The sequence below is a fragment of the Oncorhynchus kisutch genome, linkage group LG4, assembly GCF_002021735.2.
Source record: "Oncorhynchus kisutch isolate 150728-3 linkage group LG4, Okis_V2, whole genome shotgun sequence".
Classification (NCBI taxonomy): Eukaryota; Metazoa; Chordata; class Actinopteri; order Salmoniformes; family Salmonidae; genus Oncorhynchus; species Oncorhynchus kisutch.
The window spans coordinates 68,976,867-68,991,911 of record NC_034177.2 but is presented as its reverse complement, the minus strand read 5'-3'; the positions used below and the strand labels follow the sequence as shown (position 1 = coordinate 68,991,911).

At 41.1% G+C, this 15,045-nt stretch overlaps 1 protein-coding gene across 1 annotated transcript; it reads left to right on the top strand.

Moving 5' to 3' along the window:
* The first annotated feature begins 2,301 nt into the window (after positions 1-2,301).
* Positions 2,302-14,275, top strand: eef1a1a (eukaryotic translation elongation factor 1 alpha 1a). Its single transcript, XM_020481751.2, has 8 exons — positions 2,302-2,776; positions 4,385-4,559; positions 4,814-4,993; positions 5,221-5,517; positions 6,722-6,872; positions 12,538-12,794; positions 13,132-13,366; positions 13,472-14,275. The coding sequence occupies exons 2-8, from the start codon at positions 4,416-4,418 to the stop codon at positions 13,594-13,596; spliced, it is 1,389 nt and encodes a 462-aa protein (XP_020337340.1). The 5' UTR covers positions 2,302-2,776; positions 4,385-4,415; the 3' UTR covers positions 13,597-14,275.
* Positions 14,276-15,045: the final 770 nt, after the last annotated feature.

Here is a 15,045-nt window from a genome sequence, read left to right as displayed (position 1 = left end):
ACTGCAGGCCTTAATGCTCAAATCAGTTTTGTTTTTGGAATACTGACTGTCTAGACAGGTAAGTTACAAGTTACCAAATCAGATGTGTGTGTGTGTGTGTTCAGACAGCAGTCATTTGCTGACATGGCTATGCTAGTTGTCATAGTAACAACAGGTGTGTGAGCAGTGGTGTAGGCTGATTGGTGGTGATGCTCGTGCTTCCCATAACTCAGAAGTTATATAGCAAGCTAAGGTGACGATGCCTTCCATGGACGTTTCCCAGTTGCTTTGAATGTTCAAAATCATAGTGTAAGAACACATAAAGCCTCAAAGGATAAGATGATACCACTTTCAAATATAAACTCAGAAAAAAAAAGAAATGTCTCTTTTTCAGGACCCTGGTCTTTCAAAGATAATTTGGAAAAATCCAAATAACTTCACAGAGCTTCATTATAAAGGGTTTAAACACTGTGTCCCATGCTTGTTCAATGAACCATAAATAATTAACATGCACCTGTGGAACAGTCGTTAAGACACTAACAGCTTACAGAAGGTAGGCAATTAAGGTCACAGTTATGAAAACTCCGGACACTAGAGAGGCCTTTCTACTGACTCTGAAAAACACCCAAAGAAAGATGCCCAGGGTCCCTGCTCATCTGTGTGAACGTGCCTTAGGAATGCTGCAAGGAGGCATGCGGACAGGGCAATACATTGCAATGTCCGTACTGTGAGACACCTAAGACAGCGCTACAGGGAGACAGGACGGACTGCAGATTTTGTGCAATTCTACACATTTTTCGATGAGGCGGAGAGGAAAAATATACGTTTTACAGCTAATTTCCTGCAATTCTACACATTTTGTTGTAGGATGGAGACAAATGTTTTCAGTTTTTAATATGATATGAGTGACACTGATTAACCTTGATTACTACAAGTTTAGATAGCTGGCCACTAGACTCACTTACCAATCTAAAAAATGTTAGCTGACATGGGTTAATTATTTATTGTACCTTTATTTAACTAGGCAAGTAAGTCAAGAACACATTCTTATTTACAATGACAGCCTAGGAACAGTGGGTTAACTGCCTTGTTCAGAATTTACCTTGTCAGCCTAGGGATTCGATCTAGCAACCTTTTAGTTACTGGCCCAATGCTCTAACCACTAGGCTACCTGCAGCCCCAAATTCAGTGCCTATCAGTGAATGATGAGAAAAACTGTTGACTCACAACCAAATTTCAAAATTGCACCTTGTGTATTCTACTTCGGAACAAGTTGAGACCCAGACGGAGTTCCCCCTTTTTTTTTTATTATGTTTTGGAAAAGTGATAAGAGTAGCCTTCAAAAGGATGCGGGCTTGCAGCCAGTTGCCCATCCCTGCTCTACGCAGTGGCGTGTATTCATGATTGCCAAGGGAAGCCAGGCTTCCCCCCCAAAAAATTATGAATGTATCTTTAGTCTCTGTGATTCATACTTTTCCTTCAATCTGCAAGAGGCCGAATGCATCTCACAGGTAGAAAGCATCCGAGTGAGGGAAACAGCGCCTCTCTCTCTCTCTCTATGTGTGTAGTCCATCTGATTCTGTCTAGTCCAAACAAGTATGACATTAATGCTACGGGCGGCCGCAAAGGCAAGGGAACCCAGCGAGCATCGGGCCTCCCTTGACAAAAATGTATTTTAAAAATGAGCCAATCAGCATTGAGCTAAACTGAGCGAGCTCAACTGTGATTGGTCCTGGCGCACCAAAGTGTCAAGGGAAGCCAGTTTGGATTTGGCTTCACTCCTATCAAATCCCATTGAGAGCTTATTTTTCTTTGCAATAGTTTTTTTAGCCAGCTAGCTAAAATTGTCCCTTTCCAAAAATAGCCATGGATGGAGATATGGATTTAGACTTGTGGTTTTATTTCATTCTCTGTACTGGCTAATGATTATAACAGCGATTCTGATCCAACCATTAATTCATACATTGTTGTGCCCCTGGCCTGAGAGATAGATGTAGAAGGCTAATGTTAACTAGCGTTCCCCATGAATGGAAGTTAGGTGAGTGAGCAACCAGGACAACAAAAAATTAAAAGTGTGTAGTGTATGACAGAGTGATAGACCGTTTTGTCAACATGGGTGAGTCAACATGTTTTTCTACTTTCACGAACATTCATGCACACACACAGAAATCAGAACCATGGACAGCCACATATTTAGCTTGGACTAAATTGTTTTTGGAATCTTTTAGTTATCACTGTATTAAACTAAACCGAGGTGATGATGTTGAAATATTGGCGTTGAAATGGTGCTGGCATAGTGGAGGCAGCTCCTGTTTGCGACTTGCAGTAACTCTGTGGTTCTAAATCAATAGTTGTGTAGCAGTCGGAAAATTTCTGAAACATTAACTTGCTTGACCATGCTGTAGGTCATGCTGTAGGTCTGTTACTGTACAAGTAATATGCTTTGTGGACTTCACTTAGAGAGGTTGATATCGGGTTTTATGATAAAACAAAAAGGTCTTTAGGCCTATACTGTATAGCATGTTCACAAGGCAAATTAATTAACAGGAGGATGTATAGAGCAAACAACGCAATTATCACAACACAGGTTGTAAATATGGCTTGGCTTCCCCAGTGATTTTACCCACGCACCGCTACTGGCTCTGTGTCTAGGGCACTGGGGTATATAATACGAACGATCTCGGAAGGGGTATGAGCATTGAACGCAATTGCGTAACCCCCTCCTGTCTGCGATAAACAGATCAGCATCTCGTCACAGTCTCATTCAGCACCGGACTTGACTCATTCGTTTGCGCAGGTAGGCAATACTTTCCAATAACTACGCATGTGATACATTGTTTCAAATCTAATGCTGTAAATGGCGAATGACTGAATGTTTATATTTTCCATTTGCCCTTACATTGTTGTGCGTAACGTTTGTGGGCGTGTGAATATTGCATTGTTGTTGGAAGCCGACAGTCGACCGCTAATGCACATAGATAGGCCATATTCGAGTAAGCGTAGGCGATGAGAGAACATGGCGTCAGAGGCAGGAGGACGGTTTGGAAATCCAACTAAATCCTCTGGACTTCATCAGAATTATCCGGTCGCGCAGCTAATTGTAGCACCTACATTCCTGTCACCTGTTTTTAAATAGGCTTACATGGACAGCAAAGTCAAATGAACAGTGGAAAAACAAAAACTATTGCAAAGAAAAATAAACTATTGCAAAGCTAACATTATTTTATTTTAGAAATAGCAGTCAGTTCTGGTGAAATCTGGTATCAGCTCCCAGTGCACCTAGATAAGCATGCAGAATTAGGCTACTGTAATCATTTCCATACATTGCTCACCTAATGAAATGGTCTGTCATAAATATCAACAACCTAGGGTGTTGATCAATTTTGCAATTGGAAAATGAGGTGAATTTGTGGTGTTTCTGTCATTGTCATGCAAGTCAATGAAAAGGAAACAACACGACTGTCCTAGTAAAACCGGCATTTATTTAAATATAATATGTGTTATGGTGTTATTCCCCAGCATTTAACCTGTGCATTCCACTGCAGTAGTCTGGCTTCAGAAATGGCTGCTGCACATTCAATGCCAAGGCTCATGACAAAATGGAGGACTGTCTGAGGTTACAGTTAGCAAGTTGATATGGAATAGGGAGGATATTCAGTGACATAAGAGCTGATTGTCTCAATGTCTAACTGCTGAGCAGTGGCAGGTAGCCTAGCGGTTATAGTGTTGGGCGAGTATACCTGAGCCGAGGTGAAAAATCTGTTGATGTGCCCTCGAGCAAAGCACTTAACCCTAATTTGCTCCAGGGTCACTGTACTACTTCTGACCCTGTTAAACAACATTTCACTACACCCATCCGGTGTGTGACATTACACATTGTTTTGGGTGGCCGAGGAAAGGAGGGATAACTAGCTAGAAACTAACTGTGTCTTGAGCTTGATGCAGTTCTGTGCCCACTGACAGTTTGCTAACATTAAATGATTGCTCTCGTGGTGCCATTTATGTGAAATTGTTTTTGTGTGTAAACTGTGCTTGTCCTTAGAAGTTATGCTGAGGCAGTAGCTGCTGGGGCTGTTACACAATGGGAAGTCAGCTGTAGTGTCCTTGTCCATGGTGCTGTAATTCACTGTATTCCCTTTTTTTTTTTTTTTACCTTTATTTAACCAGGCAAGTCAGTTAAGAACACATTCTTATTTTCAATGACGGCCTGGGAACAGTGGGTTAACTGCCTGTTCAGGGGCAGAACGACAGATTTGTACCTTGTCAGCTCGGGGGTTTGAACTCGCAACCTTCCAGATACTAGTCCAATGCTCTAACCACTAGGCTACGCTGCACTCCCTTGTGGAGTCTTTGCCCAGGAAATCCTTTCAGATCCATAGACCTTGCTGCACTTTTCCACCTGCAGACTCTCTCACTGTCACTTTAACCAGTCAGCTATGGGCAAGGAGAAGCTCCACATCAACATTGTGGTGATCGGCCACGTGGACTCTGGCAAGTCCACCACCACTGGCCACCTGATCTACAAGTGCGGTGGCATTGACAAGAGGACCATCGAAAAGTTTGAGAAGGAGGCTGCTGAGGTGAGTAAGAGTTGGTACTGTACTTTGCAAACATCTATTGATAGTCCGTTCTTCTGTTGGCCAACGTGTTGTAAAAGGGCTCAGTACACTGCTGTTATATTGTATTAACCAATAATCTTCATAGGCTACCTAAAGATTGACAGTTATATTGCCATATATTGTCTAATTTGACAATACATCTTGGCAATAGAATTCACTACCATTGACTTCTCCTCAGAAATGTCATATAACCAGTGACATGTGTTTTTTCTCAGATGGGGAAGGGCTCCTTTAAGTATGCCTGGGTGCTGGACAAGCTGAAGGCAGAGAGGGAGCGTGGCATCACCATTGACATCTCACTGTGGAAGTTTGAGACCAGCAAGTACTACGTCACCATTATCGACGCCCCCGGACACAGGGACTTCATCAAGAACATGATCACTGGAACCTCCCAGGTCTGAATCACAATGACACAGTCCTTCCTTACACACAGACACCTACCTGCCAGGTCTTCATTCAAGTGCCTGGAATTCTATTAGTAAACTTGCAACTGTGGTTTTCCAGGCTAGCTTATAGCTGTACTATAACCACAGGCAATTTGCGGACTCAAAGTGCCATCTTAGTTGCATAGGACTTTTGAAAACTAATTGTATTTATTATTCACATGTTCTGGTGTTTACAGGCAGACTGTGCCGTGCTGATTGTGGCAGCCGGTGTGGGTGAATTTGAGGCAGGCATCTCAAAGAACGGGCAGACCCGCGAGCACGCCCTCCTGGCCTACACCCTGGGGGTCAAGCAGCTGATCGTGGGCATCAACAAGATGGATTCCACTGAGCCCAACTACAGCCAGAAGCGTTATGAGGAGATTGTGAAGGAAGTCAGCACCTACATCAAGAAGATTGGCTACAACCCGGATACGGTAGCCTTTGTTCCTATCTCTGGCTGGAACGGAGACAACATGCTGGAGGCCAGTCCTAATGTACGTAAGCAAGAAGCTAAAGGGCATTTATTTTTTATCTTTATACTAGGATAGCATTGCAGCCACAGTGAGCGGTCTGAGTATATGTAATATAATCTAGCAGTGTGCCGATTTCATCATACACGTAAACGTATCTGTTTTATCACTTGTTTTATCACTTGATAAAACCAGGAAGTGCGCTTTAAATGCTGCTAATTAAATGCTGGTAAAGCCTATACCTCTAGTGCACATTACTGCGCATTGTTAGACTCCTTCACTCAATCACACACATTGTTCAAAGGTAAACGACCCCGACAAATAAATGCACATTAGGGCCATTTACTTAGTCCTATTCAATTATCAACGAAATAAGCTAATAAATACCCTAATGCATGGCTGGCTACTGCTGCATGCATTTATTCCAGACGCAGATTTAGAGGAAGATAGGCTAATTTGCTTGCCCCATATATCGTTTCACTGTAAAACCTCTCTCCCGACACTTATGCCACAACATTTGTACAATTAAAATATCAACATTGGTCATTTCATTTTAGAATAATCTGTCACTCGGTAAACATGCCTGGGCCAGAATAAAAAATAGCAAGAAGCATGGGCTAGGATCACGACATAAGATGTCGTCAACAATGGAATAATTATACTGGCAGACAAAGTAGGACTACTAAATAACGCCAAGTAGACAGAATATATGGCCTTAAAAATCTACAGAAAATAACTAGATTGTTGTTCAATCACTAGCTACGGATTCATACGTTTGGAGAAGGGGAGACTTGTGCCCCGAGAAGAGTGACTGTTAGTGAAACAGCCGTGCATGGCTGGGTCAATTAGAGCAGACGGAGAGCGGCTTATTCTAATTCAATTGTTGCAGCAGGCTCAAAAAATAGTCTGCCAGTTTCTTTACAGACAGAAGAACTAGTCAATAGTTTGGAGCACACAGCGCTTCACACTGTTTTAGTGAAAGATGTGTGATGACAGCTGAAAATAAAACATGTCCGATCACTGATAATTACAAAAAAAATACTTGTCAGTCGTATTATGAAAATTCTCCATATTCGTTATGATACTAGTTTTAGCCGAGTATTCGGCACACCCCTAATATAATCTGCTCTCCGCTTTAATTTGAAGAAAGTAAATCAATGAAAAATGTGGAGCACAGCACACTTTATAACTTTGATCTACTGCTCACTCGGGTCTCCTCCATCCTCAGATGACCTGGTTTAAGGGATGGAAGATCACCAGGAAGGATGGCAGTTCGTCCGGGACCACCCTGCTGGAAGCTCTGGATGCTATTCAGCCCCCGTCCCGCCCCACTGACAAGCCCCTCCGCCTACCCCTGCAGGATGTCTACAAGATTGGAGGTGAGCATCGCACTCACCTTAGAGGCTGCCATCCGTAATGATACATTCTAGGGATGTACCGATTCACAGATATGCATCGGCCCCTGATTCAAATGTTTAAGATACAAGTGCATCGGTCCGAAAATGGATTAAAACGTAACAAAATCGCTGGCTCAGTTATATATACAGTGGGGCAAAAAAGTATTTAGTCAGCCACCAATTGTGCAAGTTCTCCCACTTATGATGAGAGAGGCCTGTAATTTTCATCATAGGTACACTTCAACTCTGACAGACAAAATGAGGAAAAAAATTCCAGAAAATCACATTGTAGGATTTTTTATGAATTTATTTACAGATTATGGTGGAAAATAAGTATTTGGTCAATAACAAAAGTTTATCTCAATACTTTGTTATATACCCTTTGTTGGCAATGACAGAGGTCAAACGTTTTCTGTAAGTCTTCACAAGGTTTTCACACACTGTTGCTGGTATTTTGGCCTATTCCTCCATGCAGATCTCCTCTAGAGCAGTGATGTTTTGGGGCTGTTGCTGGGCAACACGGACTTTCAACTCCCTCCAAAGATTTTCTATGGGGTTGAGATCTGGAGACTGGCTAGGCTACTCCAGGACCTTGAAATGCTTCAGACGAAGCCACTCCTTCGTTGCCCGGGCGGTGTGTTTAGGATCATTGTCATGCTGAAAGACCCAGCCACGTTTCATCTTCAATGCCCTTGCTGATGGAAGGAGGTTTTCACTCAAAATCTCACGATACATGGCCCCATTCATTCTTTCCTTTCCACGGATCAGTCGTCCTGGTCCCTTTGCAGAAAAACAGCCCCAAAGCATGATGTTTCCACCCCCATGCTTCACAGTAGGTATGGTGTTCTTTGTATGCAACTCAGCATTCTTTGTCCTCCAAACACGACGAGTTGAGTTTTTACCAAAAAGTTATATTTTGGTTTCATCTGACCATATGGCATTCTCCCAATCTTCTTCTGGATCATCCAAATGATCTCGAGCAAACTTCAGACGGGCCTGGACATGTACTGGCTTAAGCAGGGGGACACGTCTGGCACTGCAGGATTTGAGTCCCTGGCGGCGTAGTGTGTTACTGATGGTAGGCTTTTTTACTTTGGTCCCAGCTCTCTGCAGGTCATTCACTAGGTCCCCCCGTGTGGTTCTGTGATTTTTTGCTCACCGTTCTTGTGATCATTTTGACCCCATGGGGTGAGATCTTGCGTGGAGCCCCAGATCGAGGGGGATTATCAGTGGTCTTGTGTGTCTTCCATTTCCTAATAATTGCTCCCACAGTTGATTTCTTCAAACCAAGCTGCTTACCTATTGCAGATTCAGTCTTTCCAGCCTGGTGCAGGTCTACAATTTTGTTTCTGGTGTCCTTTGACAGCTCTTTGGTCTTGGCCATAGTGGAGTTTGGAGTGTGACTGTTTGAGGTTGTGGACAGGTGTTTTTTATACTGATAACAAGTTCAAACAGGTGCCATTAATACAGGTAATGAGTGGAGGACAGAGGAGCCTCTTAAAGAAGAAGTTACAGGTCTGTGAGAGCCAGAAATCTTGCTTGTTTGTAGGTGACCAAATACTTATTTATCCACCATAATTTGCAAATAAATTCATAAAAACTCCTACAATGTGATTTTCTGGATTTTTTTTCTCATTTTGTCTGTCATAGTTGAAGTGTACCTATGATGAAAATTACAGGCCTCTCTCATCTTTTTAAGTGGGAGAACTTGCACAATTGGTGGCTGACTAAATACTTTTTTGTCCCACTGTATATAAAAAAAATTATTCTACCTTCTGAAAATATCTGATCTATTGTGACAACTGATGTGTTGGCTCCTTCTGTGTCAAACTGCATACAACTTTGCTGACACTGCAAAATACAAATGAATCATTATGGGGGGAATTCCAACGCGAGGTAAGTGCATAAAAAGGAAATTCCATTCCATTTATGGGCACTTCTCTCTCTATGCATATTCTGACCTTGAACTTAAGCATTATTAACCCTCTATTCGTTTGTGGTGCAGATTTTTTTTCAAGTTTGACATCTCAGCCAGCAGTGGTTCTTCCTTTAAAAGTTATGAGTTTATACTGTGACCGTTTGTGGTAGATGGTGGCATTCTGTCATTGCACCACACTATCACAAGGAGGAGTTAGAACGCTGATCTATCGGTAGGTCTAAATTGTGGTGTTTTGAGTCAGTCTCTCTCCTCTGGCACTAGAGTCCTGCATCAGGCAACAACAACAACTGTCGGTGGTCCTGGAGTTAAGAGAGAACTTGGATAAATACAAATGGGGGAATTTCACTTGACATGTGGACTGACGATTTTACAAAAAAAATAGGCACAGTGAGCTTTTGGTTTCTCTCCATCTGAATACAGAAAAAAAAATTGAAATATCTAACTGCCTCTATTTACAAATTAGTAAGAATGTTTCACCCAATGTTCAAGAATGGCCTTTTTCCCTTTATTCAAATTACTACAATCGCTCACTTTCGGTTATTTGAAACGAAATCAACAAAATATAATTTTTTTAAACAGTGTGATTAATATAATTAACCCTACATTAGAATTATATAAAAAGCCTCTTAGATATTCTCACAGATCAGATTTGCCCTTACGAAAAATGCCCCTTAGATATTTAGAATCCTCCAATCCTCTAAATTAAATTGGCGGAGTCAGGCGGCATTGGCGGAGTTGAAGAGGGCGAGGAACAGGGGCTGCTTTATATAATTAACATTCTATTATTTATTTATTTTCTGTGATCAAAAAATAAAATGAACAATTAAATTCTTTAAGAGACCTGTTTAAGTAGTATTTTGATACAGGGAGAGAAAACAAATGTAGCAGGCTGTGAATTCTGCAAACAACGTTTCTAGGATGGGCTAATAGCAGGACAATAGACTCAACCTTTACAAAGGATAGTCTAATAGCTCGGCTACAGTAGGTGTGAACCCCCCAACCCACTTGCAATGTATTAAGTACTCAAAAGGTTTACATTTCTAACTCTAAACCTCATGCAACCGCAAAATGTCAGATCAGGCATAAATGGTACAGTATTGATGCTTTCCTTAATAAAATAATGATAGAAATACTCTTTCAAAATTCAGATGTTTATTTCAACTATCAGCAGGACCAATAGGGAATAAATATCACTGAATGACAGGGACTGGTCTTGATAAATAAATCCGATTTTTATTTGGAAATGTTAGGATCATTTTGCTTTTCACTCAGTCCCTTAGTAGCCTAGGCCTACTCCCGACCAGTCCACACAAGTTTCTTCAACTGTCTTCTGACTGTGATTAGAGTGATGTTGATTGCCTTTGCCGATCGCTCATCATCTTCAACCATCAGTGAGTGTATCTTACCGAGTCCACCAAATGCATTGTTTTAGTACTCTACAACTCAATTTGCCCCAACAAAAAAAATGCATCAACACCTCAAATATTTTTATTTATTATTAACCCTGCATTATAATTGTAATGCAGATGTTTATTTCATTATGGATCCATAACGAATTGCTATGGGAATAAATATCATTGAATGACGTGGTCAACTATTTCAGCACCGCTTCTCGCTCCTGGCTTTATTTTCACTGAATCTCTGTTTGGCTATTGGTTAGCCTACAATTAGGGTGTGGAAATGTTAGGATTATTTTGATTTTAGTACAGTAGCCTACTCCAGACCGGTCATGTTGTACAGCGTCCTGAATGTTTCGTTTGAAGTTTTTCTTGGAATAGAAACACCATAATATTAGTCTAATTAATTAAGCTACATTTCATAAAATCAATCCCATATACTATGTTCTTACAAAAAAAATATTTAAACATTCTCTAGTTCAGCCGATATATAAAAAAGTCTAATGATTCTCAAAGATGCCCTCTGGTGGTCAAACTTGCACTAATTAGCATTAAAAATGGCAACAATCGCTGACACTTAAATAACTTGACATAGAATTCTGCGGCAGCCCGCAAGGTGTGGTGCAGAACGGCACAACCTTTAAAGGAAGAACTACTGTACACCGTATTCTGACCTTGTCTTTATTCCTTCATAATTCCTCCACCTTTATGCGCAATGAAACAATGAATAAGGTCACCCAACCTGTCAGTTCCAAATGGAACATCTATTCCCCCCCCCCCGCAATAGAAATAACGCCCTTCTCCATACACTAATGTAAGCGGATTGTAAATATGAATACATTGTTTTAGATCTATTTTACAATACTGGAGACGAACGTGAAACCAGTCATATGGCAGCTAACAGAAACACATCAACAGATCACCTTTTTCACAGTGAAGTTTATAAAACGCTGGCCTTTACTTGGGATGAAATTTGGAGACCCAAGCTATAGGCTTCTGTAACCATGTGCAAATGACAGTAGAGTGCCAAACCTGGAGTTGAATTAAGATTTCTAGAATGTTTAATACAATTTTTGTAACAATGTATAGTGTTAAATATTAGCCACTATCAGTAGCCACCGTCAATTATACCTGCATACATTTATAATGGTCATTGACTTGTTAGTTTAATTTAGCATCATTCCATTACATCGTTAGTTTACCTATGGTCGTGTGGTTGTTCCTGTGGATCGCTAGCAATAATGGATCATATTAGGCTAACATATTACAAGTTGTGCAATAATTTGGGACATGTAGCCTATTTGAATCATTATGAGACTCAGACCATACGTAGCAGTTTAAACCTAGAGCACAGTTCATGACAAAAACACTGTTCCATGATTAGTGAGGATTATTAGGGCAGATTTATAGGACTACTGTTCAACCCCTATTGGACACTTTACTCACCTTCAATATTTCATGGATTGAACAATAGGGCAACTTTCAGGATTAATCAAACCACTTTCACTAATATATTTAGTACTTAAAGGCTCTCCATATCAGTTTTCTTTTCTCTTTTTTAAAAATTTTGCCCTGGATGGTTTGAGCGGTCTGTCTAGCAGAAGATCCAGAGCATGGTTTTTATTTTTAGGCTTTTGGAGCAGATACAGGTATAAATATACAAATCATCCAACAATGTGCTGGACCAGGCTCAAAGAAAATAATAAACTAGTCAAATGAATATAAAAAACTGAAGAACAGTAGATTTGATTTAGAATGGAAAATCTAGTACAGGAACGATTGCGTTTCAGTTTGAAACGTTTTGTTGCGATTCAGTTTGATGCACTAAATTTGCATAAAAACTAGATTTTCCATTCTAAATCAAATCTGCTGTTGATGGAGCTCATGAGCTGGGCCTAGCGAAGACATCAACACTATGAAATAACACATGGGATCATGTAGTAACCAAAAAAGTGTTAAACATATCAATATATATTTTATATTTGAGGTTCTTCAAAGAAGTCACCCTTTGCCTTTTGACAGCTTTGCACACTCTTGGCATGAGGTCGTTACTTGGAATGCATTTTAATTAACAGGTGTGCCTTGTTAAAAGGCCCAGCTCATGACCTCCATCAACAGCAGATTTGATTTAGAATGGAAAATCTAGTGTTTATGCAAATGTTAGTGCATCAAACTGAAACGCATCGTTCCTGTATCGTATCAGAGTCCATGTATCTAGATATGTATCAAATCGTCTTGAAAGGGAAAGATGCACATCCCTAATACATCCCTTCCTCTCTCCACCTTCACTTTCTTATCCGCTCTCCCTCAGGTATTGGCACAGTGCCTGTGGGTCGTGTGGAGACGGGCATGATCAAGCCAGGCATGGTGGTGACCTTTGCCCCTGTTAATGTGACCACTGAGGTGAAGTCTGTTGAGATGCACCACGAGGCCCTGACCGAAGCAATGCCCGGTGACAACGTGGGCTTCAACGTCAAGAATGTGTCCGTCAAGGACATTCGCCGTGGCAATGTGGCCGGAGACAGCAAGAACGACCCCCCAATGGAGGCAGCAGTCTTCACTGCTCAGGTGGGCAGGGCCAGAAAACACAATAACACCTACTGTAGAGGTGTAAAAACCATAGAACCAAAAGACATACAACTAAAAATGTTTAACTATGATACACAGTGGTGATCACATGGACAAAAATATTGGTGATGATGATACAGCTTGGCAGTTACTAGTAATATTCAATCTATTCCTTTCCTCATTAATTCTGCTCTTCTCTCACAAATATTTATTTGTGGCACAGTGTGATGAGCTGTGGGGAACAATTGTTGGAAGTAAAGAGGCCAACATCTAATATCAGTGCTGATACAGGTGCTGACAGAACAACCATGTTGACTGTGTCTGATATCTTCTCTAGGTGATCATCCTGAACCACCCAGGTCAGATCAGTGCTGGCTATGCCCCAGTGCTGGACTGCCACACTGCCCACATCGCCTGCAAGTTTGCTGAGCTCAAGGAGAAGATTGACCGTCGCTCAGGCAAGAAGCTGGAGGACAACCCAAAGGCTCTGAAGTCTGGAGACGCCGCCATTGTGGACATGGTCCCGGGAAAGCCCATGTGTGTGGAGAGCTTCTCAGAGTACCCTCCACTGGGTGAGTACTGTTGGGTAGTATAACTCTTGGGCCTGGTTGGAATTCTTTGAAAATGGTTCCACTCTCCCTTGAAGTTACCTTGGATCTGACATCCTCTCTCTGCAGGTCGTTTTGCAGTGCGTGACATGCGCCAGACAGTGGCAGTCGGGGTGATCAAGGCTGTTGAGAAGAAAGCCCCCTCCACTGGTAAGGTCACCAAGTCTGCCCAAAAGGCCCAGAAGACCAAATGAATGTTGTGCTGTGCTGCTGACTCAAGAGTCACCCATAGCAGGACAGTAGTCACCCAACTCCACCCCCCTATCGGCTGCTGCAACTCCATAGTCAAAGACTGGTTAATAATCACAATGCATCGCAAAAGTATCAGAAGGAAAGAAACAAATATTAACCCTAGTCCTTAAGACAGTGTTTGTTCCCCCTCTCATTTCAAAGTGGTTAGATTCATGTGTATTTATTTACGTTGTAATAGCACATTGCTAGTTTTAAACGTGTACTGTTAAATATGTGAATGACCATGTTCCCCATGTGTGAGATATTGTAACCATAGAGGGGCGTGTAAACTGCCACCCCCTTCCTCTCTGTACTGCAGTTATAAGTCACTCTTCACGTGGTCTGTTGTCTTGCTTTTAGTGTTTGTAAACTACCTGGTGCTTTATAGTAGCCTTTGGTAATGAACTCTTACAAGTAGAAAATTATTTCTCTAAAGTGTATGTTGTGTTATATATATATATATATATATATTGTTGTACTCTAGGCACACCGAGCATACCAATAGTTGACTCTCCAATCACTTTTAATTGGCGTTTTGCCATCTTTGCACTGGAAAACTTTTAATTGGCAGAAGCTGTTGCACCTTACTCTGTTCGAGATGGCACAAGACTCGTCATGACATTAAAAGATAATTTAACCCTTTTTCGATTGAAGTGAATCATTAATTGCGCTAAGCTGTGCGTTCTGTTAAATGAATCCTCTCTGGGGTTCATCGATAACTGAGGAGAAGTCTTATACTGTTTAACTGAGTTTGCGTAGTCATTTGCCATTGTGTAATAAACTAGTTAGAGGGTCAAGAAAAGTACAAGTTACATAGAGTATCTATCGGGGGGCAGGTAGTCTAGCGGTTAGAGTGTTGGGCCAGTAACCAAAAGGTTGCTCAAATCCCCGAGCTGACGAGGTAAAATCTGAAGTTCTGCCCCAGCACAAGGCAGTTTAACCCACTGTTCCCATCATATTGAAATGTAAGTCCTTGATGGAAGATGGGGATTTAGAGTTGTCATACATTTACCTGACAATAGCACATTTCTGTTACATGTATTTTGTATTACACTGGGCTGAACTCCAATGTATTTTCTAACAAGATACTTTTGAGAAGTAATACAAAAAAAAAAAAAAGGTTCACCATTATGGCTCCCTTTCAAGTATATGAACTAAATACATATGCAGTATTATTCTAATGAGCTCCACCCCAAAACAAGGCAAATAATAATCCCCAGTGTGTTTTGCAGTTCATTTTGGTATGTTCACTTTCACATATATATTTATTTAACAGACACTCTTATCCAGAGTGTCTGCTAGTCAGCGCATTCAACTAAGGTTGATAAACAAGTCGTAGCAAGTAAAAATGTTGCCGTTTGGGTATTTTAAAATACATTTCAAAATGCAAATATGTTGTTTATTTTGTCATT

Bases quoted from the DNA above. Each gene is read 5' to 3' on its own strand.
- eef1a1a (XM_020481751.2), top strand. From the start codon at position 4,416: ATGGGCAAGGAGAAGCTCCACATCAACATTGTGGTGATCGGCCACGTG. The intron at 4,560-4,813 runs GTGAGTAAGAGT...GTTTTTTCTCAG, and splicing joins TTGAGAAGGAGGCTGCTGAG to ATGGGGAAGGGCTCCTTTAA. The intron at 13,367-13,471 runs GTGAGTACTGTT...CTCTCTCTGCAG, and splicing joins CTCAGAGTACCCTCCACTGG to GTCGTTTTGCAGTGCGTGAC.